The 27,670-nt window shown below is 44.4% G+C and overlaps 1 protein-coding gene across 1 annotated transcript; it reads left to right on the top strand.

The window, feature by feature from the left end:
* Positions 1-785: 785 nt before the first annotated feature.
* Positions 786-26,551, top strand: LAT2 (linker for activation of T cells family member 2). Its single transcript, XM_043499712.1, is given in 14 exon segments — positions 786-915; positions 2,101-2,207; positions 5,277-5,316; positions 9,358-9,401; positions 12,232-12,286; positions 12,919-12,956; positions 15,192-15,230; positions 17,445-17,481; positions 18,504-18,559; positions 22,764-22,829; positions 23,502-23,558; positions 24,343-24,348; positions 24,510-24,570; positions 26,321-26,551. Coding segments are annotated over 13 exon segments (663 nt in total). The 5' UTR covers positions 786-856; the 3' UTR covers positions 24,569-24,570; positions 26,321-26,551.
* Positions 26,552-27,670: the final 1,119 nt, after the last annotated feature.

Here is a 27,670-nt window from a genome sequence, read left to right as displayed (position 1 = left end):
CTATGATTAAGATACGAGAAGTTTCTTCCTAAGCATGGGGAGCTAGTGATTTGCGTATGCCCTGAAGAATGAGGGTTTATATCCCTGACTTGGTTTTTACCTTAACTTTGGGAATTGCTTAGAAGAACTACCAGAAAGTCACCAGCTCTAGCCATGACTTGCAGTCCAGGGGAAAAGCTCATCTCTCTCACCAACAGAAGTTGGTTCAATAAAAGATATTACCTCACCCACTTTGTCAATCCTAGGAAAAGAGATTGCAGGAAGCTATCCACCGTTGTGCGTGTGTGGGCGTAGGACAGAAGATGTACTAAAAGCAAGGGCCTGTCCATACCCCGGCCTTCTAGAAGGCAGCTATGGCGGGAGTGGTTTCCACACACTGCAGACATAGAATTGTTTCAGTACCCATGCAAATGTCACAACGTTCTCTATAAAGGCGGAAAGAACTAAGAAGGTAGAGAGAGGGATGTAGAAACTGTCAGTGAAAGATGATTTTGTAGTGAATTGAGAGAGCTTTAATCCAATCCTAGATGAGCAGAGAGGATTCAAGTGGTTCCAAATTGATATGGATTAATATTGTCATCTGTAATGACATGCTGGTCTTAAAGTCATTGTATGCATGCTTGGAAAGTCAGATGGCTTTGCCAGGACCTGTGTGCTGAATGCAGACTATCTGCCGATAAACTCTGCTCTAATGGGGAGAGGTTACTAACAATCCTTACAGACCTGCAGCAGCTCCTACTGTTCTTTCTGACATCCAGGTGTTGCTGGCAGAGAGAAAGCATCATTGTCTCCAGGTGATCATCAGCCTGAAGTCCTGGATGGTGCTTTCCTTAACTTCACCCAAGGCCTAGTTCCCATGGGTTCCCATGAGAACGTGGATGGCCCAGTGGTAGAAGTGCTAGCTTATGGAGTCAGGTGACTTGGCCTCAATTCCTCCTTTGCTACAGCCTCCCTGTCTGATGTTAGGCCATTCAGTTAATCTTTCTGTGCCTCAGTTCCCCATCTGTACAGCGGGGATAGTAGCACTGCCCTGCCCTATAGGGGGATTGTGAGGATACGTTAAAGATTGTGAAGTGCTTGGATGCTGTGGTAATGGGGCCATCTTGGGTGCATTTTTTCCAACCTTCACCTATGCAAAGTGGCTGGTGAAGGATACCAGTGGTGAGAGTGGAGAGCTCTGATTTGGTAGCATTTTACGCCCGCTTCACAGAGGTCAAGGCAGGGGATAATCAGACCTTCTGTTTTCTTTAGTCTAGGGTAATGATATCATTGTGTAATGATAGCCCAATGTGCTTCACATTTTTAAGGCTGAAATCCAGGCAGAATAGTGAGAAATATTTGTTGTTGTCGAGGCACTCTATTAAGGGGGTGGAGGAGCCTTGGAGGCCCCATGGTTTGAGCCATTTAAATGCAGAAAAAATATTGGAGAATATCGTGCAGAGAACAATCTTGCATTAACAGGGGGAAAGATTGGATGGCCTAACGTGTAGGTCTTTCCCACCTCTGAGGTCTGTCATGCTAGGAAACACTACCTGCCCCTCCATCGCCATCTCTCCTGGATGGTTTTTTATAAAAATTATGGGGGCGGGCAGTGTGGCTTAGTGGATTGGGAGTTGCCTTGGGAGTCAGGAAACCCAGATTATCTTCCTGGCTCTGCCACTGACCTCTCATGGGTGATCTTGGTCAAGTCACTTTCCCTCCCTGTGCCTAGTTTCCCCATCTGTAAAATGGGGATGATGATTATTTTGAATGACTCGAGGTAGCACCCACTGTGCTAGATGCTTTCCAAATGCTTAAGGAGAGTCCCTACTCTGAGGACCTCACCATCTAACCACAAAGATCAGGGAAAGGGGAATAAGAAAAAGCAACTTCTACACAACTTAATGATGATACTTTGCTCCCCTTTGAAAAGCACTTTTGGCTCTGTGGGTGAAGGGAGGGAAGTATTTGGCTCTTGTGTGAAAGACTTGTTGAGCAGGCATGAAATAGGTCTTGTTTGTGCTTAAACCCTCCCAGCCACAGACGTGCATGTGGCTGACACAGCTGTAACGCGCTGACAGGTTCAGTGAATGTTTTTCTCCTCTGCTGCATGTGTTTCAGGCCGGACCTCAGCGGAACAATGAGCCAAGTGGAGCTGCTCTGGGCTGCGGCCTCACTGATGCTGCTGGGGGCTCTTGTGAGCATGTGTATGAAGTGTCAGCATTCTGGTAAGACTTTCTCCCACAGCCTTGAATTTGTGGCACCTTCAGCATGAGGAAATCCTGCATTGCTCAGTCTGCTCGCCTATGCCAGACAGCTATGTATCTCCCTGCAGTCCCAGGGTGGGCTGGGCATGGTGCCTGCTCTCCTACTCAGGAGTTAACTGTAACGGGTGGTTTGCCTGAGCATAAAGGTTTTGCTGCCATTCAGTATTGCAGAGATGACCGACACGCCCCCCCCGAAAATCAAGCTGAGCCTGATGTCCCAAAACACGTGCCTGAGTCCGCGTTTCTCTTCTGGCCATGTGCAGGAAGGCTAGATCTAGGCGTTAACTGTCTGCCACCTGCACTCTGTGCAACGTGAGCTCCTGCTGCCCATTCTCCTCTGATACACAAAGTCCTTCAGGGAGTCACTTGCCCCGACCCCGCCGTGTGCAGAGCGAGTATTGCTTTTCACACGCAACTCCTGCTACTGAAATGGGGAGTGGCAGGAAGCTGGTGCTCGCAGGCAGTTCCCACCTGTGCGGCTTGCACCCTTTCCCCTTCACCCAGTGCAATCCCCTGCACAGAGCTAGGGCTCTGTAGAGCTGGAATGAGGTAGGGAGGAAGATGGATGGTGGGGATCTGCCTGGACCCCTCCAGATTCTAACCCCTGCCATACGTAACCAGGGAAAGTTAATACAGCCTGCGTGTGGGCTTGCGACCTTTACTCATCCATGCTTGGAAGCTTTCAGGGGTGGTTCTAGAGGCAGTCCCTGGTAGCACAGTCCCTTCAGGAGTTGTGCTGTCTAGGGTCCAGTGGGAACAGAGGCAAGGAACTATTGATCAACAGTTTGTAATCCCTGGCTTCTTACACAGGGAGAGACACAGCAGGAGGGCCCTGGGGCTCTCTCTCCACCCCAGACAGTGCAGCTGACTGCAGGATGTAGAAGGAAAAGCTTCAAATCCTTGGGGATGGGGAGAAATCCAAAAGCACTTGGCTGTGGCTCTTCACTAGGAAAGCAAGACGCTCAAGAAGTCTTATTTTGAAATTGAGGTGTTCTGTGTGTGCATGTGTGTCACCCCCGATGACAGGCTCAGAATCCTGCAGTAAATCAAGGGAGCCTTGCAAAACATACTTGCCCTGCTCTGTCGCTGAGTGGGCATTATGCAAACAAATGCAACCACAGCAGCAATACGGTTCAATAGTCACAAGCAGCCAGGCTGCTGGACCTGACTCTGTCTCTGTTCTCCTCCAGCAAAGGATCCAATCAGGCAGAGCACCGACTGGCTGGCATTTCATTGGTGGTGGTTGGTCAGTGGGAATGAGCTCATCAGTACAGTTTACACTGAGATTAAAACTTTCCCTTCCTAGTCAACTCCCCCTTTGGCAGGGGCTGTGGACTTGATGACCTAGTAGAGCTTTGCCATCTCTGACCTTTACAACTCTGTGACTCATTCATCATCGGCCTTCTAATATGGGGAGAGACCACGCATCTCCTACCAGGCCCAGAGCCCTCGCATTCAGTATCACATCTCCCACCTGAATCTCTGTTCTGCCGCTTCATCTCTCAGTTCAGCACCTGTGTGCAATGGGGCAAATCTATCTCCGAGTCAATGGATGCGTTTCATCCATTGTCTTGTGGTGGTGTGGAGCATTAAGGATCTCCCCAGGCTGGTTTGACTCGGAGATGTGGGTAATTAACTAGCCACACTGCTTAGTGCCAGAGTGGGCTCCTGCTACAGGGTAATCATGAATGGGTTTTGGCAGTGCTTGGGTTGGGTTTTGCAACAGTTTAATGAAGATGCACTGATTTGGCCCAGGGTATCATTCCAAGAGGTCGTAGACAGGAAGTGCTCCATGCTAAGCATGGTGCCAGTGGTTTCAAAGCAAAGTTGGGCATTACTGATCTTTCTTCTGCTACTGGCAGCCGCCTGTCTGGCCATTGTGATCATTTAGGACAAGAGGATATGGGGGCCCTCACCTCCCACCCGAAGGTCAGAGTTTGTATACCTACCTGTTATCAGAGATGAGATGAGATGAAATGACTCCTTAAAGGAAACCATGGGTCAAATTCCTCCTTCGGGGAATCCACTCAGTTCATTGGATTTGTACAAAGGATGAGTTTGACCCCATGCTCCCTCTCTCTCTCGAGAGAGAGAGAACCCCAAAGCAGCAATGGTACTAAACTTGGAGAGGTGAAGTGGCCCTTGCCCAGCTTACGGCTGATCCTGTGAGAGGAAGGATGGTCTACTGGTCAGGGAGATAGCCTAGTGTTCGATTTCCTGCTGTTGCACAGACTTCCTCTGTGACCTTGGGCATGGCACTTCAGGACAGATTGTTAACATTATTTATGTGCTTAAAGATGCAGAGAGGTGCCTAGTGGGATTTTCAAAAGCACCTAACTCCCATTGGTTTCAAGGAGAGTTAAGTGTCAAAGTGCTTTTGAAAATTCCACTGAGGGCCTAAGTTACTTTCAAAATCTGGCCCTTAGTCTCTCTGGGCCTCAGTTCGCCATCTGTGAAATGGGGATAATAGCACTGCCCGATCTACAGGAGTGTTGGGGGACAGTAAAGGAAAGGTGGTAAGGTGCTCAGACCCTACAGTAATGAGGGCCAGCAGAGTACCTAAGAAATGAGGTGTTCAGCATCTGCTGCAAGATGCCGAGTACCCTCACCTCTTATGCAAGTCATGGGGAATGGAGGCTGCCCAGCTCCACAAAGGAACAGACCCTTGGAGAATGCCACGACAGTAACGCTCTAAGGTTTACTACTGAGCGGCTTGCAGGGCACAGACTTGCATGGCTGGGCTAAACTGCGTTCCATGCTGTTGGACCAGGGATTAATTTGACTGATCCTGGTTCCAATCCTCCAGATGTTGTTAAAACATCTCTCAGTTGTCCGAGGGGACATCCGCTTTAGTCCAGCGCTCTTTCCTGGTCCTGGCTGAAGGTTTGATGGAGGCACTGGTTGAAATCCTTTCTGAATTGCTGTTCTCCACTTCCTCTTTGTGTCTAAATTCCTGTTAGCTCATGTTAAGTTTTTTGTCTTCTTTCGGCACTTGAATTCCTGTCACTCATTTTGATGATCTTCTTCCAGCTACTAAACGGGAAAAGAAGCTGTGCAAGCAGAGGAAACTGTAAGTTACCCTTCACATTCACATTTTTTTCCAAGAGGTCCTCGTAGGGAGGAAATTGATCCCAGCTGCTGCGTGGGCTCTGTGGAGCTCTGTGCATCCCAGATCTGCACGTGTTAGGAAATCTGGAGGTGAAAAATAGCTGCCTCGGAGCAATAATGATCATCCACAATCCCATAGTGTCCAAGAACATAGAATGGATCAGAGACACAGGAAAGCTGCCTCGTGCCCTTAGAAAGAATAACATGAAATTAAATGACAAGCTGTGAGCTTGGGCCTGAATGATGTACCAATTGGCTTTAATAAGAGTTTTAGATGAGAAAGGGTAGAGGAGGAAATTAGTGCACTGCAAAATGGTGCCACCACATTGATGTATTCTAGGATTAAGGTAGATTCACAACTTTATTCGGTACAAAAACCCGTATTTAAACAACAACATGTGCTAGCTAATAAGATCATGTGCTAGCATTGAACTACCAAACCTACAATGTCAGCTAAGTAAGAAACATGAGTTCTCTCACACAAACTCTTGTTTCCTTCAATAACAGACAAACCACAAGTAAGAAGATTAGAGAAAAAGAAAAAGATCATGGCTTTTAACCTCTTCCTGCCTTTGGCAGCATAGCTAACCTGCTGCAAAGGGCTCTGGAAGGGCCCAAGGATGGGCCATGTTGTGTGCTGCCACCCTGCTGCTCAATTTATAGATGACCGTGTGAGAGGCTTTTGGTGTGATGTTTGGCAATTGATGGAAGAGCAATTGCAGGGCTCTATCCCTCTGAATCCTGTCTGGGGTTAGAGAGATGTCCTGGCTTGCTGAAATTAAACCAAGAGCCTGGATGTATTCCTGGTCCAGTGAAGTCAGTAGCAAAACAACCACTGACTTGAGAGGGGTCAAGATTTCACGTTCCATTTCTATAGCTGGTTTTTGGTTGTTGCTTTTTTTTGCAACTCCAGTGACACACCCACACAGTCACAAGGAATCTAAACAGGGACTTTGGTTGAAAGCACCCTTGATCGCCGCCAGACTGACAGCTATAGGAACAGGGCTGATCGGAATGAAGAGATTCTGTGTTAGATTAATAGCTGTGCTACTGGAAGAAAGAGGGAGAGATTTTCGCAGGCACAAAGGGGAGTTGAGTGCCCAGCGCCCATTGAAAGTCAGAGTTGAAGGCCAGAAGGGACCACCACGTCATCTAATCTGAGCTCCTGTCTAACACCTGCCAGCATCCGCACACCAAACCCAACAACTGAAATGAGACTGAAGTGTTACAGCCCACAGGAGACGTAACCATTATGTGTCACGGGGGAGAATAGGAGGGGCACCAGTGCCTGAGGCCCCCACAATGGCAGGGAAATGATTAAGTGAGATATACCCAGATTATCCTGGCAAGTGACCCACACCCATACTCAGCAGAGGAAGGTCAAAACTCCCAAGGTCCGTGGCAATCTGATGTGGGGGAAAAACCTTCCCAGCCCCACTTGGGGCGATCAGCTAGACCCCAGGGGTAGGCAACTTATAGTACGCGTGCCAAAGGCAGCATGCGAGCTGATTTTCAGTGGCACTCACACTGCCCAGGTGCTGGCCACTGATCTGGGGGGCTCTGAATTTTAATTTAATTTTAAAGGAAGCTTCTTAAACATTTTTAAAACCTTATTTACTTTACATACAACAATAGTTTAGTTATATATTATAGACTTAAAGAAAGAGACCTTCTAAAAATGTTAAAATGTATTACTGGCATGTGAAACCTTAAATTAGAGTGAATAAATGAAGACTTGGCACACCACTTCTGAAAGGTTGCCGACCCCTGAGCTAGATCCTGCACATGTGAGCAAGAATCAGCCAGCCAAGCACCTGAGAGAATGCTTGTGCCACCTGTCCCTTCCTGTCCAACATCCCATCTCCAGCTATGACCAGCCCTGATGCTTCAGAGGAAGGAGACCAACCCACTCTCAAAGACATTGGGTTGGGCTGGGGAAGTAAATGGGAGCTGAGTGCTCAAATCCCATTAGTGCTTTGAAAACCTCCCCCAGTGTATGTATCCACAGTAACAGATAATCTTTAGTGTTACCGCTCTGCTGTATTCCCTTCCCTTTGGTATGTCACCTTCTTTTTTGAAATATCACCACAGTAAAATGCATGGTCAATAGCTCTCTTTTACCTTATTTAAAAAAAAAAAAGTGAAAAACATGATGCTTGTCTTCCGAAAAGACCGAATAGACCAGGGGTGGGCAAACTATGGCCCAGGGGCCACATCCGGCCCTCCAGGCATTTTAATCCAGCCCTCGAGTTCTTGCCGGGAAGTGGGGTCTGGGGCTTGTCCTGCTCTGGCATTCCAGCTAGGGAGCAGGGTCATGGTCTTGCCCCACTCCATATGGCTTCCAGAAGCTGCGGCATGTTTCCCCTCCAACTCCTATGTCTAGGCTCCGCACGCTGCCCCCGCAGCTCCCATTGGCTGGGGACCACAGCCAATGGGAGCTGCAAGGGCAGTGCCTGCGAACAGGGCAGCATGCAGAGATGTTGCACCCCAACCCCCAATTTCATGAGCATTCATGGCCCGCCATACAATTTCCATACCCAGATTTGGCCCTTGGGCCAAAAAGTTTGCCCACCCCTGAAATAGACCCAAGGTATGCGAGAGGTTAAACTTTCCTTCTGGGCTTTGTGGACCTGTCTCTAGAACCTTTTGAATTCTATTGCAAGTCTGCACGTACTTTATGTCGAAATGCTTCCATGATGGGATGGAAAGAGTCAAAATCATAATTGTTTTCTGGACCAGGATTATCTCTTCATCACACCTGGCTTTGCCCCCATCCTTGTGTTCCCTCCCCAGCTCCTGTTGTGTGTTTAAGGGTCATTGGCAATGCTCCCATTGATGTCAAAGGTCACAAGATCAGATCCATAAAGAGGCTGAAAACAGAGCTGGGTGAAATTTTTTTGACTCCTAGTTTGTTTGCTGAAAATGAAATTTTAGTTGACCCGAAAGTATTCATGAATGTGACATGATGTCACCAAAAAGTTTTGGCCAAAAATATGTTTTAGACTTAGGCTCCATTCATAACACAGCCAGAGGAGAGGACGAGGAGGCGAAGATGATGGTGGTGCCTCCCTAATATCTATCGTCCTTTGGCTAAGACACTCACCGGGGAGTGCCCTAGTCGTTGGACCATAGGGTATTCTGGGTCTTTCTCAGTCTCTCCTATTGAAGCTGTTCCACTTTGTATAAAATACTTCATTAGTCACTGGGCCGGAGAGAGAGAGTGAGAATGGTTTTTCAGTTCATTGGGCTATAGAGTCAGTTATTTGCCCAGCTCTAGCTGTAAATCAAACAACTTGTCTGCCCCACTCTGAGAAATATTCACATTTAAAGTGATCAGAGAAGCCCCTTTCTTTGGATTTCAGTTGAAAAAGCCTTCGTGCTGACATGCTGTGAAATATAAGCCTCCTCTTTCCTTAGGTTCCACTTTCATGCCCTTAGTGGCTTCTGCCACAGTCTTATGCAGGAGTCTCAAACTCAAATCACCACGAGGGCCACATGAGGACTAGTACATTGGCCCAAGGGCCGCATCAGTGACACCTTTTCATACAAAGATACAAAAGCCCATTCCAACCCCTTCCCCAAAGTCCTCACCCCAACTCTGCTCCCTCCCTGCCTCTATTCCAACCCCTTCCCAAAATCCCTGCCACAGCCCCGCCTCTTCCCCACCTCCTTCCCTGAGCGTGCCGTGTCCCTGCTCCTCCCCCCTCCCTCCTGGAAAGTCCTAAGTGCCGCCAAATAGCTGTTTGGTGGCAGAAAGCGCTGGGAGGTAGGCGGAGGAGTAGGGATGTGGCACGCTGGGGGGGGGGAGGTGGGAGGCAGGGGGGCAGGGGGTGAGGGGAGCTTGGCTGCCGGTGGAGTCAGTGCCTATGGCGGGCCACGGGAAACAGCCACATGTTTGAGACCCCTGGTCTTATGCTTTGTGACGTCAACAATGCCCCCCTGCATTGCATGTCTTTCCCTTTAGGACATATTGCATTGGCCAAAACTTTCCCTGTATTTTCAGGCATGAAAACCAGCAGAGATTTGAGGTGATACGATCCTATTCAAGTGAGTATGCATTTTTACAAAACTCTATAGATATCTGGAAGAATCTTCTAGTAAGTACTGAGAGTTTTTCAGGCTGCAGTTTTTGCAAGGATACCAATTTGTGTCTTTTTTTTCATGATCACGTCCTGCAGTGCAGAGAATTAAATTCCTGTCTCAAAGAATAATGCATTACAGTTGGGAAAGCATGGAAGGCCTAACTGACAGAACTAGAAGGCTGAGATTTTCAAAGCAGACTTAGGTGCCCACTTGGGATTTGGGTACCTAATTCCCCTAAGCTCCTTTAAAATCCCAGCCTAAAAATTTCGTGCCACATAGAATCTGTATCATGAAATGTAACAACATATTGGCTTAGGCTACAGGGTTCCTGCTCTTCTGAGCAGAAACTTAAACTGCCCCTGAAAATGACATAGAGTGGGGGGGAAACACTTGAACCCAAATTGATACGAATGACTCATTTATCCTTGCCCTGTCACTGCTTCCTGCAGCACATTTGGTTACAAGCTGATCTTTTGATTTCATCCGAAACTGAGCTGTTGATTGGGTTGGTATTAAAGGTCATTGTAAACAAAGAAGGTGCCGGAAACTAAACTTGCCGAGGCACTGGCTTCCGACTCCTACCATCCTGAGTGCAGTAATATCACAGCACCAAAGAAAGGCACCATCACTTGGTCCCTTGTTCCTTTGAGTCACCTCAAGGGGACTTTCATTTTGATCTTTTCTTTCCTCTCCGGCTGCCCCTTCTTTCTTTTTTCTCCTTCCTTTGTCTTTCTTTACATTTTCTAGTCTCTTTTTTAAAAAAATTTTAATTATTTCCCCCTCTTCTCTTTATTATCATTTTCTGCTCCTACCTCCCCTCCCCTGCTGTTTCTGTTTGGGTTTTGGGAAAGCTAATCTGAAAGAAAGAAGTATTATGCCTGGCTCTGAAAGGAGCAAGATTTGTGCAAAGGAGTTACTCAGTCTTGAGCTGACTATTGAGAAAACTCTGTCTTCTGGTTCTTGAGGCTGCTTCCTATTGCCTGAGGACCACAGGTCTCTTGGGAGAGTGCTGTCACACTGAGAGAGGGGAAAGTTTCTTGGGTAACATGAGCCAATCCAATGAAGCACATAGGACTGAGACCTTGGAATATGCCTGGTGTTCTAATGGCCGCTATTAAAACAAGCAAAGCACTATGGGATTGTTCTGCTGAGGAGATGGGCCTGCTGCATTTTGAACCAATTGCATTTCAAAGCTAGATACCGTGAACTGCAGTAATCCAGCCTAGAGAGCATCACGGCCAAGTCCGTGTTGGACAGGATGCGGTGCAGTCTTCTGGCCAGCTGCAGCTGAAGATAGAGGTCTTTTGCAGTGGTAGTCGTTAGAGTATCTAGCAGCAATGAGGAGTCCAGAAGGGTGTAGAGGCTGCAAAGTGACGTGAGGATCTGAGCAGCAAGGCTCCCGCCACAGAGCGAGACACTACGATGGGAGCTGGATTTTCAAAGCATTTCCTTCTCTCTGCCTACAATACCTCTGTCTTGCTGCCTTAAGCAGCTGTTTTACATCCAGGTGCTGACCTCTGATAGCTGAAAGACGGTGCTGCTAGCTCAGAATGTAAATATAACAGATCTGGGTGTCATCCATGTTTTGGTGGCGTTTGACTTGATGTCTCAGTTTTCCCCAGCAGCGAGGTGCTGTGACTGTCTGGGATGGGGGAAAACATGAGGCAGTGCTCTGGTGGCAGAAGAGCAGTCGTCCAACAGTCCTTCCAGGCTGTTCCCTGACAGTAATGGATATGGGTCATCGCAGCAGGTCCTTTGACTCCTCCAGTGTCTTTAAAATGGAACAATGCTAAACCATGATCAACAGCAACAAATGCTGTGGAAAGCTCCAGTAATAGGAGCTGTGGATATTCTGCCTCCGATGATCCATCGGTCCAAAGAGTGCTGTTTCTGTTGTACAATGGAATGTGTTCCCAGTCACAGAAGGATTAAACCAGCACAGAGAGAAAGGCTAATCCAGTGGTTAATGGTACCTGCCTGGGATTTGGGAGACCTGGATTCAGTTCCCTTCTCTGCCACAAATTCCCTATATGAGCTAGAGCAAGTCACTTAGTATTTACATGCCTCAGTTTCCCCATCTGTAATATGTGGGGATAATAGCAATTTCCAGCCTCACTTGACTACTACAGTGAGGGGGGCCAGAGAAGTCCCTAATACAGATAGGTAGAACTGGGAAGAGGTTATTATGGCGTGGAGAGAAATTAATTTAAAAATGAACAGAAGTGGGGCTGTAGCAACTTATATTTAATAATACTTTGCCTTTCTGCAGTCCTCCAGCCCTGGAGGAGAGTGAAGATTATTAAGCAGCAATGGGCCAAACAATCTAAGAAATTTTTATTTTAACAAGATCTAGGACAATGACAGATGCAACCAAACCTCAGGAGAAGTTGCTATTGGAGCATCTAGGAGAACCCATAGCTATATTTTTTAGAGTGGAAGTCTATAAAAAAGAACTGCTAGCAGCTTAGGGATGGAAACTCATGCAAATTTGGAGAAAATGTCAGATAACTTGCAGGGGGAATAGGGACCAGCCTAACTATTAGAACTGGAGCTTTATCTAACATGTATTTCTTTGTAGTGGTCTGTTCCTATTGCTTGTAGACACAACAGGTTTCTACAGTCATTTCCTTCCTTGGCCCATCCTATGCTTTTTAAGTAGGTACTTGAAAAAGTTCTGGATTTCATAGTCTGCAAATACTTGGAAATCCTTTGCATTTGACTGCTCTGTGCTCAGTTTGAAAACGTGTCTCCTGCTGCCATAACCTTCAACATCTGATTTTATTTTCCATGCCAGTTGCAGTGACAAGGCAAGATCAAATTAAATTGCCAGACAACATCCCAGTAACAAGGTAGGTGACAAAATAAGATATTTCAGCCAAAATTTGGGCCACTGGGTCCACCCAAACTTTGAGAAAATTGAGGATTTGGGTCCACATCTGGATCTGAACTCCCTGGCTTGGCTTATATTTAATTTACTGCTTATCCTTTCGTACTGTTCTAAATCTTCTTGATATCTGCATTCCAACTGCTTTTATAGCACCCACTAGCATGAATCCTTAAAATCAAGCCACAGAAATGAACTGTCATTGCAGATGAAAGGCAAGTAGTGCAGGAGGTCCTTAATTTTAACCGTTTTGATATTGTGAAGCCCTAGCAAACCGATATGGATAATATATGGCAGAAATATTATGGCTCGAGTATATATTTGTTTATCCAAATCCCATTCCAAATACGCCAGTTCTTAGTCCTCAAAATGTCTCCTGTTGCACAGCACCACCAGGAAAAGCTCTGTAGAGTGTGGGGATTGTTCAGCCCATTGGTTGGGGACCACTGTAATATCCAATATTTAATATGGTGTGTTTAGAACTGGGATTTTAGCTACTTTTCAGTGTGAATGGCTTGTATTCCAGGTATAGACCTACACAGAGGGAGAAATAGCATTTGCAGGAATCTGTTACATTAATAAATTTATCTCTTTCAGGAAAACCAGTGAGCGACTGCAGGCCCCACACATTGATGGTAGGTATTTATACAAAAGAATCCATTTCTTTTTGTCATCTGCCCTGGGTGGGTTGTTATTTCAATACGAAATTAGTATGTGGGAATATCACAAATCTTTGCCTGTTTATATTGGCAAATGGAACATATATGGTAAAAGATCCCTGACTCCTGTATATGCCTACAATGTTCACGGAAGCTAAGCCCAGGAGAGGATTTTCTGTTCCCATTTATGGTCATCCATTCTGAATTCTGAATGGTGCATTATGGGGACAGGTGTTACCTTGGAAGTAAGTTAGCTAACGCTAAAACCTACTCCTATAATAATACCCTAATGCACAAACATTTGTAGAACTATACAAACAAACACAAGGAATATTCATGACACCCTATGTAACTCGTTACCCTTTGCATGATGGAATGTTGCCTACATTCTCTATCCATATTTTCCCTGTTTAAACCCTTTACCTATGGGACTGTTTCTCTCTAGCACCTTTCTCAGTCCCTTTGAAAACTCTGTTTTTAGTTCTCCTCTTCTCTTTTCCTTTGAGACCAACTTCCTGAGTCCACAACTTTGCAGATTCTTCAGACCTGATCTCTGTTGCCCATGCTGCACCCTCCCCTAAGCAATGACTGTCTTGCTGGGGTGCGGTAGCCAGCTCTGTACACAGTATTCCAGCTCTAACTTTCTGAGTGCCCATTGCTGTAGCATATGAGCAGGTGACCTGATTTTCAGAGAAGCGGAGCACCTGCATCTCCCAGTAATTTCAACTGGGTTTTGGGTGCTCAACGCTTCTGGGAATCAGGCCCTAAATGTGGTATTAAGTGAAATCCCTCTTTCCCACAATATTCCGTACAAACAGCTGCCATCCCTGTCCTGCTGTGAGACAGTATTCTACCTAGTCATTGGTGAGCAAGCAGCTCAGCTTTACCCCCTCCTTTTGCTTAGCCAAGGGCTATAGGAGTGGCTACTTGTGAGAATGTGGTGAAGAAAATGCCCTTTTGAAGATCAGGCTTCTCATCCAATGGCCCTACGACTGGGTTAAACTGCAATCAGGGGAGTTTTTCCTGTTGACTTTCTGCTTATATTCATTTATTATCCTCCTGTCCCTTGCTACAAATCCTGTTCCTCTGGGGGAAAGATCTTGCTGATTGCAAATGCGGAGCCCTCCCAACAACTTAAACATCCCAGTAGTAGTAATAATAATAATAATAGATAACTCAGCGGTGGACCACAGCTTTCCCTAAAACGTGTGTCTTGCATCACACCCTGGTTTGATTTGCAAACCGGGGCGCTGCTGAAATACCAGAGGGGAGGGAGTTTTCACATCTTTGGTCCCCCGTACAGCTAGGGACTGTTCCCAAAAGCACCTTGCCGGCATGGAGACAGAGTCCTTAAGGATTCTGTCCAAGTTTTCGAGCCCCTTTCTAGGTAGTATGTGAGGACCTCACAAATATTGAATGAATGTATCCCCAGATCCCCTATTGAAGTCTGTCGGTCTGTTGTTACCCTCACTTTAAGGACAGGGAACTGGGACACCGTGATTAAGTGACTCCCTCAAGCTCGCGGAGGAAGTCTGTGGCAGAGCTGAGAATTGAAACGAGCTGTACTAAGTCTCAGACCAATGCCCTAACCGCAGCGCTACCCGCTCTGCCTGGGGTAGAGTTTAGCAAGGGTTTTAGAGAGAAGCAGTTGTATTGCCACTTTTGTTTTGGATTCTAGTCTCTGCTACTGTAGCTTGCTACCTCGTAAAAAGAAAAGGAGTACTTGTGGCACCTTAGAGACTAACAAATTTATTTGAGCATAAACTTTCGTGAGCTACAGCTCACTTCATCGGATGCATGTTGTAGCTCACGAAAGCTTATGCTCAAATAAATTTGTTAGTCTCTAAGGTGCCACAAGTACTCCTTTTCTTTTTGCGAATACAGACTAACACGGCTGCTACTCTGAAACTTGCTACCTCGTGTTTCTGTTTTTCCTACAGTGTTGCACTGAGCTGATGATGTTGGTGATTCTTTCTCTCTCCAACCCCCAAATGTATTTCCTAATTAGTGACCTAGATGGCTCTTCCTGTTCGAGCATTTCCCCCAGATCGGTCCCATGTTCCACAATTCATCATTTCCCCTTTCTTTTTATACTGAGCTCTATTTCACATCTGGTGGCTTGATCGCCTCCGAATCTGATTTCATAGCCCCTGTAATTGCTAGCTAGCAAATCATGGCTAACGTACAATGTCAACATGTGCTCTCTTCTAGATGACAGTGCTGAGCCCAGATATCAAAATTTCAGGAGAGGTAAACATTACAACTGCAGCGTAATTCAATTAGGCTGAGAACAATTCAGCCTTAGTATAAGTATAAGTATAAGTATAAGTAACTCCCATTGAAGTCAATAGACCTTGCGCCCACTTATGCTAGGACTGGATCTACTCCTCTATTTAAAATAATAGTGGGAAAATGAAAAGCTGTGATCCCTGCTTTACTGTATGTGGGTATTTCTGCTTTCTAAACCTATATTAGATGGAAGGTCACCAGCCTTCGGAAGCAACATCACATTTTTGTTCCTGTCTCTTCTCTGAGTGGAGAATCTGTTAGTATACAGGCTGGCTTCCCCTTGAGTTGCTAATCACACCCTGCCTGTATTCAGATGTGTCAGGATATTTTTTGGCTAAAAGATGTTCCCCAGCTGTAAAATGGAGGTCAGAATGCTGCCTTTCTCCTATCCTGTCTATTTAGATTGTAAGAGCGGCAGGGACTGTCTCTTAGTAGCATCCATAGTACAACAAGGTTCTAATCTCAGATGGGGCCTCTGGATGGTACCGTAATACAAATAATTAATACTACTACTACTAATAATAATAGAGGTAGCAGGAAGAAGGCATTTCCTGCCGTCCGAATTCCCTTCATTAGTATTTTATTCTTTAATGCATAGGAATATAGTAATTAATCCGGTCTTGAGGTCTCCAATAGCACAGCTCTATAAAGGACACTTTATCTTTGGAGGAAGATAGGACTGATCGGAGCACTAGCCCATTGTGATGCAATGACAGAGTGAAGCAACCATCACAAAGGCCATAGATGATTATATTGAAGTCCAAATGACGGCATTGCTCAGTCTGTTTTTTATAGAGAAGCTCATTGAATCCTTTTGTTTAACTATTCATGCCCCTTGACCAGGCCTCATAGTCCTTTAGGACAGTGGCTCTCAGCCTTTCCAGACTACTGTACCCCTTTCTGGAGTTTGATTTGTCTTGTGTACCCCAAGTTTCACCTCACTTAAAAACTACTTGCTTACAAAATCAGATATAAAAATACAGAAGTGTCACAGTGCACTATTACTGAAAACTTGCTGTCTTTCCCCTTTTTACCATATAATTATAAAATAAACCAATTGGAATGTAAATATTGAACTTACATTTTCAGTGGATGCTACATAGAGCAGTACAAACAAGTCATGGTCTGTAGGAAATTGTAGTTTGTACTGACTTCATTAGTGCTTTTTATGTAGCCTGTTGTAAAACCAGGCAAATCTCTAGATGAGCTGAGGTAACCCCTTGAGTACCTCTGCGTACCCCCAGGGGTACACGTACCTCTTGTTGAGAACCACCGCTTTAGGATAACCTAGATTATACGCTAAATTACTCTTTACCGAAAACAAAGCTCCGTAAATTCTCTTTCCCTGGGCTCTTACGGTACGTCTACACTGAATAAAACTCCCACGACTGGCCCACATCAACGGCCTCCGATGTGGGACTTGGAACTATCAAATTGCTATGTAGATGTTCAGGCTTGGGCTGGGACCCTCCGCCCTAGTGAGGTCTAAGAGCCCCATGCTCCAGCCCAAGCCTCTACACTTCAGTTTTACAACCCTGAGCCCCACAAGCCCAAGGCAGCTGATGAGGATGTTTTATTGCCATGTAGACATACCCATAGGGTCCAGTCCTGCTCCCATGGAAGTCAATGGCAAAACTTGCATTGAATTCATGTTTAGTTCAAGGGTGTGAGGCCAGTTGTGGCTTGCTCAAGATTTTGAGCCTGCTCAGATGCTTCTCTTGAGGTGTCTGAACGGCAAGCTCGCGAGTGATGCCATTTGGTCTGTTCACTTTGAAGATTCTGGGCAGTGCACTAGAAAGCAGCAGGATGGGGCATGCAGAGGAGAAGGTGTTGCAGAATGGGGTGTGGGGAGGAGACGAGGAACACCAAGACAAGAGAACAGGAAGGTGAGACTGGTGCAGAATGTGCAACAGTACATTGTGGGAGGGAGAAGTGTTAATTTTTCAGAGGCAAGAGATACTCAGATCCACTGAAAACTGAGTGAGAAAGGAAAGAGCGGAATGCTTGTCTGAGGGAAGCAATCGCCTACCAATGTTCCTGGAAAATCTAACCTGCCCTGTGTGTTTCTAAGTGCATAGACTTTTTCTGGATCAGTTTGTGGTTTTATTTTGATTTTTGCAACTGTGAGAAATGTCCCTGAGACTGTGCTAATGGCAAATGATTTGGTACTTGCAGAAGACAACAGGAATTGGATGCTGCCTTGTGTAAGTCAGTCGTTCTCCTCATCCACCAGTACATGAATCTAATCTCTTAAGTCCCCTTGCTAATGGTACTTGAATTGTAGGATGTTACAGTGGGTTAGTTCATCTTCTTAAAAAGGAATTAAATTCCAAAGATTTGGGTTCTGAAGCAGAGCTTTGAAGATCATGACATTCATGTGGGTTCATTATCAGATTATGCATAGCTCTGTTAATTTCACACTCTCTCTAAGACCTTGCAATGGGCCCACGTTACTGCGAGCCATTGTTTCGCTGTGAAAGTACTTGCTATTGAGGTTACTCTAAGAAGAATATGCAAAGATCTCAGATGGGAAGAAAATCTGTCCTAAGTGCTCTGAATTTGTCATGAATAACTATGGGAAGCCAGGTGCTAAGCAGGATACAAGCACAGAGAAGGTGTTCCATGTCCAGTTCTGCAGTTGTACATAACTTGTATTGAATCTGACTTCCATTGTATCAGATTAGCTTTAGTGCAGCTCACACCTGAACGTGAAACTACACATTTTTGTAGTCTGTGTTGTATTAGGACCATGAAGAAACAATTGGCTTGTTTCAAGAATGATATTGGACAAGGAGCAATCACTTCCAGAAACAAACCCATGCCAGGTGCAACCAAGATACAGAAAACCAAAATACTTCACCTTCACACGGACCCACTACGTGAATCTACCTATTAGATTAATCATAGAAATGGACAACGGTATTGATGTGGGTCACAGAAATGTCATTTAAAAGAAGTAGCTTTGGGCTGCCTCTCTGGAAGTTTTGTATTTGGTTTACTCAGTTAGATGTATATTGCCCAGGAGATGAGGCAGCTTGTGATAGTTGTGGCAACTTTAAGGAAAGTTTAAGATTCTGGGAAGAGAAGGCTCTATGGCTCTTTCTGATTGATTTGGGGCCATGGGTTGGCTGGGAAATTGGGGTCCCACGCATGAGTAAGGTGAGTGGGATTTTGCCCCAAGTGCCATCTCAAAAGCAGATAATATCTAAGACTGAGATGTTTTATCTTTTCCAGCAACCCTATAGCTACAGATTACTACAACTGTGGGACATTCTTGAGACCACCAAATGGTATGTTCACAAGACAGACAAATGAATGACTGTTTATTCAATCCTATTATGGACGATAAAACCAGTGAAGTATTTCCAGCCAGCCAGGTTGTAGTGTGGGTTTAGAATGAGCTGGAAACAGACAATTTTCTTCTTTTATCTTTCTTCTTTGTTACAATATGGTTTGACACAATTTTAGTTAAGGAACAGACATATGGCTCATGGGCAGCAAGGGGTTAAAAGTTATTGTGGCAGGAGGGGGAATACAAAAGGAGTGTTCTACAGAGCAGCAAAACCACTGAAAAGCTGTGACACACTTCAGGGCTATGGTCAGGTGCCATCCTTCAGTGTAAATCAGCTGGTTTATTTTCATTAAGCCCTGGTTGGCTTCAGGCCAGTGGCAGAGGATTGCCTGAAGCTGCAAGTAGTCCAGAGCCGAAGCCTGAATGTTCAAAGGTGATGCTATCCCTGCCTAACAGCTGCACCATCAAGTGCTTGTCTCAGTGGCGTATAGTAGCTGGTGCAAACAAAATCAGCTCCAAGCCCAAGCAAGTCAGGAAAGTGATGTGGGCACTGCTATCCTATACCAAGCACCTTATATTCCTAGGGGAATTCCCTGAGGTTTAACATTCTCAGGGGAATTCCCTGCAGTTTAACATTCCCATGGGAATTTTCTGAGGCAGCTGGCTGTCCCGGGGAAGAGAATACAAAGTGCCACAGGTCTTAAATCTCCAATGGTCACTTTGTTTTTCAAACCATATGATATTCTGTGTTCTCATAACTTGAGTCTAGGTCAGACAGAAGGTGCATCCACCTAGGCCCTGACGCCGCAACACACTATAGATTGTGCTTCCTGTATGCACGGGAGGGAGTAATCCCATTGGCTACCTGAAGTGTCCCAAGCTACTCCAAGAGTAAATGATTGCAGGACCTGGACCTTGGGGCTGATCCTGCAGCTCTATCCACACAAGCAGGCCACTGCAGTAAATGGGCCTGCTCTTGTAAGTGAGGGATGCAGGACGGTGCACAGATCTTACTGTTAGGAACACTAATCAGTGTTAATACAGAACAGATGGAGGTAGCAAGTTGGAAGCTATGTTAGAGAGACTTAACGGGGCTCCATGCAGGGCCAGCTCGAAACCCATTGCAGAATGAAAGCTCTTCAGGGCATAGGTTGCTCTTTGTTATATTTTTGTACGGTGCCATGAATAATGAAGCCCTGACCCCGAGGCAATACATAATAAAAAACAATAAATAATAATCATCATAATTAGGGGTCCTATTTTGTCTAGGGTCTTTCCTTGAAAACTCTGTCCCAAATTGCTTTGCAAAACTAAATCCTGTAATACACTTAGAGTAAATAAAGTGTAACAGAAAGAGGTGTTTAATCACTGTTCTTAAAAGTACAAAAAAGAGGTTAATAATTAAGTAGTCTGTCACCAGAAGGCTGATGTGGTGTAAAGACCTTTAAAAAATGTATCTGACTTATTGTTAATTATTATTCTTTATATTGTGGTAGTTGCCACAGGACTCATGGAGATCAGGACCCATTGTGCCTAGTGCATACATATGCATACTAAATGGCAGTCTTTGTCCCAAAAGTTGCAATCCGAGCAATGTCTTAATTATTTTGTTTTTCTATTTTATAAAACTAGTCCTGAGGATGTGTGAAAATTATGGGCAGGAGGAGACTCTCAAAAAACGCATGCGATGCTGCATGGTGAAATGCCCATTTTGATATCCCAAAGTGTGCAAAACTTATCTGAAATTTTATCTGATTCTGACAGCATTTTGGATAATCCATTTTTTTGTCCGAAAGAAATTTCAAAAACGTTGTGTTTTCATTCAAAGATAGTCTTATGTTTTGAGGGGAAAAAAGAAAAAGGACAAATATTCCTGGCGTGGGTTTTTGTGTCTGTGGCAAAAAAGTAAACTATTTGGGGGGGGGTATTCCATTTTGTGCCATTGGGAGAGGTTAAAGCAGATGGAAAGTGATTGGATGTCTATTGCAAGAATGAATATCTGCAGAATCTTCAACTTGATGTGGTGACCATCAAACTGTTACATTTTCTGCATATGTGGATGTACATTTCAGATAGTAAACTGCAGGCAGTGTTCGTGTGGTTTTAACTGCCCATGTACATCATGGTTGCTTTTTAAACATTAATTATAAAATTATTATTGCCTGCACTTGAGACTTTCTCTCAGATATACTCTCTCATCTGTGGTGCTAGTCTGAAAATAGACAATGAATGTGGATGAGAGGCAATGGGAAGTACTCATCAAATGGAACGGATTCTTCAAAAACACATTCAGGAAACCACATATAGAGTATACAAATTTTAGTACATAAGGACTAGGGCCAGCTTGTGATCTCTTTACATGGTGTAAACCCAGAGTAGCTCCCTGAGTTCCGTGCCCAAATTGGAATCAGGCCTGTAAAATGTACCATTAATCAAAAGCAATTGTAGTAGCTGGCTGTGTGATTATATGGTTGCTATTTGTTTTCCAGTGGGGCCTGAGGGTGTTCTTTGATTTTTAGAACCAAACCAGTGGTAGCTTAATTGTTTTATTTTGGCAGTATTAGGGATGAAGTAATTGGAATAAAGCAATTTGTTTGATAAATGGTTAATATAAGTAAAGCAAGGGGCTATATAGTTGTCACTGAGATCATAACTGGAAGACGGGTGTTTTTCAAGTATCACTGAGGATTAATTTGGCCACAGAACTTCATTACTGGTCATGATGTGTGAGATGGAAAGAACCCAGCTTGATTCTCAGATTCCAGAGTGAGTTTGCAGGGGTGGTAGTTAGAAAAACATCGTTTAAAACCAGTAATCAGTGCTCATTTGATCTGGAAGCCACGACCGACAGAAACACAAGATAGCTCCCATCACCATTACTTTTTTGAGAGATCAGTTTTCAGAGTAGGCGGTATCTTGGAAACTTATTCTCTTTGGTTCGTTGGCCGATGTTTCCATCCAATCATGAATCGTTTGTCTTGTCCAAGAAAATCCATCCCAGCTGGCACTTTGTTATTAGTCTCAGCAGAGGGGCCAAGGAGTGATTTGGCCATGGAAAATGAAGAATCCTTTCACCCCAGAAATGGTCTCTATCTGGTTAGGTGGAGCAGTGCAAAGCAGATGCAGGTTTCTCAACTGCCCGGTTGCCTTGTGGGCTCAGTAGGTAACATTGGTTTCAAGGGCTGCCAACTGGCACGTTTACATACAACTCAGACAACTTTACTATACTCGTATCATTAAAGTAATACAACTTCCTACTGTGGATACAGTATAAAAGGGCTTATACTGGGCTAGCTAATTTCCCATACAGGAAGGGAAATATACTATATCAGTGTAAGGCACTGTTATATTGGTATAACTGCATGCACTAGAGAGGTTGAGGGTGCTGGAGGGTGCTCTGGGCTGGGACCGAGGGGTTCAGAGGGCTGGAGGGGGATTGGGGCTGGGGAAGGGGGTTGGGGTGCAGGAGGGGGTCAGGGGTGCTTACCTCAAGCAGCTCCCAGAAGCAGTGCCATGTCCCCTCTCAGGCTCCTACACAGAGTCGCAGCCAGGCGGCTCTGCACGCTGCCCTGTCCACTGGTGCCACCTCTGCAGCTTCCATTGGCTGCGGTTCCCGAACAATGGGAACTGCAGGGGCAGTGCTTGGGGTGGGGGCAGTGTGCGGAGCCCCTGGCTGCCCCGACACATAGGAGCTGGAGGGGAGACATGCCTAGTGCTTCTGGGAGCCATGTGGAACAGGGCAAGCCCAGACCCCACTCCCCGGCAGGCACTTGAGGGCCAGATTAAAACATCTGGAGTGCTAGGTAATGCAGCCCCCCGGGCCATAATTTGCCCACCCCCTGCTCTTATCATCCAGCAGATGCTCCCAGCCTCTCTAACTCTGTCATGAATACCCCGTCTTGCTCTCCTTAGGCCAGAACGGGCAAAACTCCAGTTGATTTCAATGCAGAATCTGATCCCATTTTAACATGGTAAAGGGATTAACTAAAAGTGAACATGCCTCACAAACTCCAGTTCTAGCACAGTGACCTTTTACAGTGATCTTTCTGCTAACTTCCTTAAGTAGTGCATTTGTTTCTTTGTGGTAAACACCACTTCTCCACCGGCAGATGATGCTAAAACTTAGTGTTGTACACGGAGCCAGGCGTGGAGAGCTCTCACCATCATCCACACATTAAGTCCTTCCTTTTTATCTCTTACAGAAAAGGAAGAGGATTCCTGTTCCTATCAAAATGTTGTGATCGGGGCATCCAATAGCACTGAGTCTGGTAAGTGTCCATTTTTGGGGGATGGTTACTGTGTGCATTGCAGTGGTGCTGAGAAGCCCCAGTCATGGAGCAGGGTCCCCGATCACTTCGCTTAAAGTAAAGCTTTAAAAGCTTTACTCACATAGACCTTTATCTTGAAATGAGCTCCATATAGGTAGTTCCCTGCATGGAATCCAGCTGAAGTCACTGGGGCTCTGCACAGAGTTCATTGTAACTTTGGTTTCAGTGAAGAAGAGGGGGAATTCTGCTTAGAGATTATGAACTTCTGAGAACATTTATCTCCGGATATTTTTTCAAAATTGTGGATTAATTTTGGCTTTGATATTATATGCTGTGTTGATAACACCTCAGAATCTGATCACAATTAGCTTTGTGATTACATTGGGTATACAGTTTTAATGGGCAGCAGTAGCATCAACAGGCAGGTCTAACCCATGCCTGGGAAGAAAAAAAACCCAGGCGCTAAACTGGGAAGTAGATGAGATGGTGATGACCAGACATGGGAGTGGAGTTGTTCCACATTAAAATGTACAAGCGCACAGGTGTGACTGGGAACTCAGCCTTGTCCAAATGGTTACTTTTTAGAGGGTAGAAGTGAGACATTCAAAGAACGGTTCCACATTCTAGTCCACTTGCTCTTCATTGCTCTGTGCACACTTTTCTTGCACACAGATGATGTGGAGGACTATGAGAATAGTCGATCTATAAAGATATGGCAACAATCAATATGTCAGGTATGTTCTGAAACTATTGTTGTTTAATATTTTACGGTAGCACCTCAGTGGGGTCATGTGAGCTGCACATGAAGACATGACCCCTGCCTCAAGAGATTTTCCTTGTACTTTTCCTGTACAGTCCTAATGCTAATAGAAAACATTTTAAAAACTAATTGCACGTTGTTGCATATCTTAGCAACGATTTTGAGTACTAGCTTGGAATCTTTATGTGACTCTTGCCTTTCTGATATTTAAGGGAGCACAGACAGAGTTGGACAGGCCTAAATTTGACTGAGATCCCCGGCAGGCCCTTACAGAAGACTGTCTCTTTTTCTTATTTCAAACCTTCTCAGTTTTTTAACTCTCATGCTGCAAACTCTGCCTTGCTTTGGAGGCCCTAAGACCAGGAAACGAACAAGCAACAGTATCTTTGTATCTTTGTCCTGGACTATGAAGCTCCCTGATGGGCCAGCAGTAATTATAGTCAGCCACAAAGCCTTGTTAGGTAATTTTTAAACGAGGTTCAGTTGGATATGTAGCTTCCCATGAGGCACATAGGGATAGCTTTGGTTGTGAGATGCGCTGTTGAGTGTATTTAGGAACTTCTTATATCTGATTTGGGGATGCTCTAGGCAAAACCGTTTCTTGTTTTTGTGTGTGTGCCCTGTTTCTAAATCCAGTAGATTGTAATGTCTCTGTGGATCTGTTATGATCTAGTCTAAAAATCTACTGAAGGAACACTTGCAAACTGTTGTTATGTACAGTCTTGAAGACTTTGCAAGGAGCCTTGATGCTAGAATCTGGTATTTCTTGGGCACATACAGAAAAATGGCTGGTAAGGAACACACAAGCTGATATTAACATCAAGGCTTAAAAAGGTTGACAGGGTGTATAAAGATGTGTGTAAATCAATGCATTTATTGATCAATGCTTTCAATTCCCAATAACAACTCTCTACATTTAGAAAGCCCAGATGATTATCCAGATTACGTTAACTCAGATGTTGCAGCCATGCCGAACTAAAGGTAAAAATAGATAAAATGTTTGATGCAGTTTTTGTAAACCAAGAGATTGGGGCATATCAGTTCTTCGATAACAATTTGCCCTCAAACTTGATTCTACAGCAAGGTGGCGTTAAAAGCAAACTTGGAAGGAGCAAATCTCTGTATTGGCAGACTCTAAGAAAGCTGGGGATGATGCATATATTGATGTATCCATAATCAGAGTAACAGCATGACAAGTGCTGATTGCCCCTGTTACAGGAATTAACATTTTTGGATCAGCTAGCAAATATCTAGTGCCTATAAAATTATCTAGTTGATGCCACAAACCAAGTCATGGCTGTGGCAACGTTAATTATCTGATATTTGTCCTAAATTTCCAAAGCAAGTAGCCATTGTATGACAATATAGTCCCCGTAAGACTATAGCTGAGTGATACTAGGAGTCTGCTAGAAGTTAAAGTGCATAGTTGTGGGAGAGGAACAGTTTTATCTTTAAAGATGCTCACTGTCCACATCTTAGCAGCATTTCACAGCTAGGTGTCGCTCTTTGCTTTAACAGAAGCAAAATGACAGTTTTCCATTAGTGATTATTATAAAAGTGAATTAGTTCAGAAAGGGGCATGGGAAATTTGTGTTAGGGGAAATTAACTGAAGTTTTTCTTTTTGGTGTGTGTGAAAGTTTTACTGAATTACAAGGACACTGTTTTGGACAAATGTAGGGGGAATCAGATCTACATGAAAGCAGAGAAAAGGCTACTTGCTAACATTTGTAAGCTATTCTCCATTTAACCCCCCTTCCAATGGAATTTCAAAGAGGAGGGAATTCAATTTTCATATTAGAGAGGATTAATCCAGTGGTTTTATTATGGGACTGAGCAAGTTCCAGTCCTTCCTCTGACAAGTCAGTCTCTCTGTGCCTCAGTTTCTCTTTGTAAAATGGAAGGTATCTCACCAGATGAGGCAAGGATTAATTAGACCTCTGTAAAGTACTGTAACCTAAAAAATCTCTATGGAAGGCCCCTCGTGAATCTCAGGTAAGCACTTAACACATCATCAGTGCTACCACAAAGAAATACTAAACAACACTGAATGTTATAAATCAGTGGTTCTCAACAAAGGGTCTGGGGCCCGCTGGGGGGCCCCAAGCAGGTTTCAGGGGGTCTGCCAAACAGAAGGAAAAAGGTTGAGAACCCTGTTATAAATGACTATGGGAAGGGCCATACAAACACCTAATCTACATTACAAAAGTTTTCCCAGTATAGCTATACCAGTAAACCCACTTGGGTATATGCAGCTAAACTGCAAAAGGCTGCTTTTGCCAAGACAGCTCATGCTGGTTCTGCAAACAAAATAAGCTACCCTGTCAAAAGAACTTTTTTGCCTTTAGATCTGCAACCACATCTGGCACAGCAATGTAATTTCAAAACAAAATCACCCCCCTTGTCAATATATGTATGCTGACAAGAGTTTCTAGTATAGACTTGCCCTTAGTTAGATGGATTTTGCAGGAATGGTGGATTCTTAAATTATCTGGACTCCTGGCATCCATATATTTTTGGAACTGTTCAGAGATTCATCAGTTATAACAATTAGGCAACACACACTCCCCACAAATTTTAAAACTTTACATTATCCAGCTCATACAAAAATCTACCTGAATGATAGCAGCCAAGGGAGAAAACCCTAGCACTGAAAATAAAACGCAAGCAGAAAGTCAATAATGGTATGAGGGAAAAAAAGCAGTGAACTCACTGTCTTTCTTTTATTGCAAGGTACCTTCCCTATAATCTGAAAAAAAAAGTTGTCGCAAAGTTGCAGAAGCTTGTATTGTTTTGAAGACTGCTACACACACAGTGGAAAGGGGTTCTTTGCTTCACAAGTGTAATGGAATCACCTGTTCTCCAAACCCTGCCAAAAGTCGTTAACTAACTTAAAGGACATGGATGCACACTGCTGAAAGTAAATGGACTGGATCCAGAAGTCCCACAAAAATAACTGGAAAAAGCCAGGTGATTTTGTTGTTCCATCAGCAGCTCAATATAATTACTCACAGTAACGAAATCTCTATTTACACAGTAATCCAAAGAGCACTTTGCTTCACTTGAATTACTCTAAAGCTAGCTTTTGATGTCACTGAACATGGAGTGGGAGTAGAATATCAAGCATATGGTGGGGGCAGCGGTATGTCTATAAAATTGTTATTCATGAATTAACTTCAAGATGGACCTAACATTTAACCTAACTATTTTTTCCTGTGGTTTTGTAAAGTCCATTCGTTATGTGTCCTTTATTTTGAAGACAAATGCCTCATTGATTTATTTAAAAATAAAAATCACTCCCAGTAGCCTAGCTTTCCTGTGTCACAAGCCTTGAAACAGATCAATCCATTAATAACAACATGTACAAGGAGGAGGAAGAAAAATTGCTTTTCTTAACCTCTGAGGATAGGACAAGAAGCAATGGGCATAAATTGCAGCAAGGGAGGTTTAGGTTGGACATTAGGAAAAACTTCCTAACGGTCAGATTGGTTAAGCACAGGAATAAATTGCCTAGGGAGGTTGTGGAATCTCCATCATTGGAGATTTTAAAGAGAAGGTTGGACAAACACCTGTCAGGAATGGTCTAGATAATTAGTCCTGCCATGAGTGCAGGGGACTGGACTAGATGACCTCTCGAGGTCCCTTCCAATTATATGATTCTATGATTTCTATATGGAGAAAGCCCACCCCCCTCCCTCCCAACAAGTGAATTTCAGCTGCTTGGTGGATCTCTATGGAAGTCCCCTAGTTACCAAGAGGAAATGCCAAGGTTTTGTTATTCTGTCATGGTTTCCTCCACATCCATTCAAGGGAGTGATGGCTTGTCTGCTCACCAATGTTTTCTGCTGTCAAGTATGAAATGAATCTTTAAACTGCGGAGCAACAACACAGTTCACAGTTTAACTTGCCAAGCTGACTCGTGTAAGGAGGTATTAAAGCAGATGAAGTATATTTCCTGTTTAGTTCCCAATGTAGCAAAGCTCTTGGACAGACACTGCTTCCAACAGAGGGATCGAACCTTCTAGCCAGATGCCAAGTTTTTAGAATAGGGGTAGTTCTGTATAGCTAAGTAATACACTGAAG

Source organism: Dermochelys coriacea, chromosome 17 (genome assembly GCF_009764565.3).
Source record: "Dermochelys coriacea isolate rDerCor1 chromosome 17, rDerCor1.pri.v4, whole genome shotgun sequence".
Classification (NCBI taxonomy): Eukaryota; Metazoa; Chordata; order Testudines; family Dermochelyidae; genus Dermochelys; species Dermochelys coriacea.
This window is presented reverse-complemented; position numbering and strand designations above follow the sequence as displayed.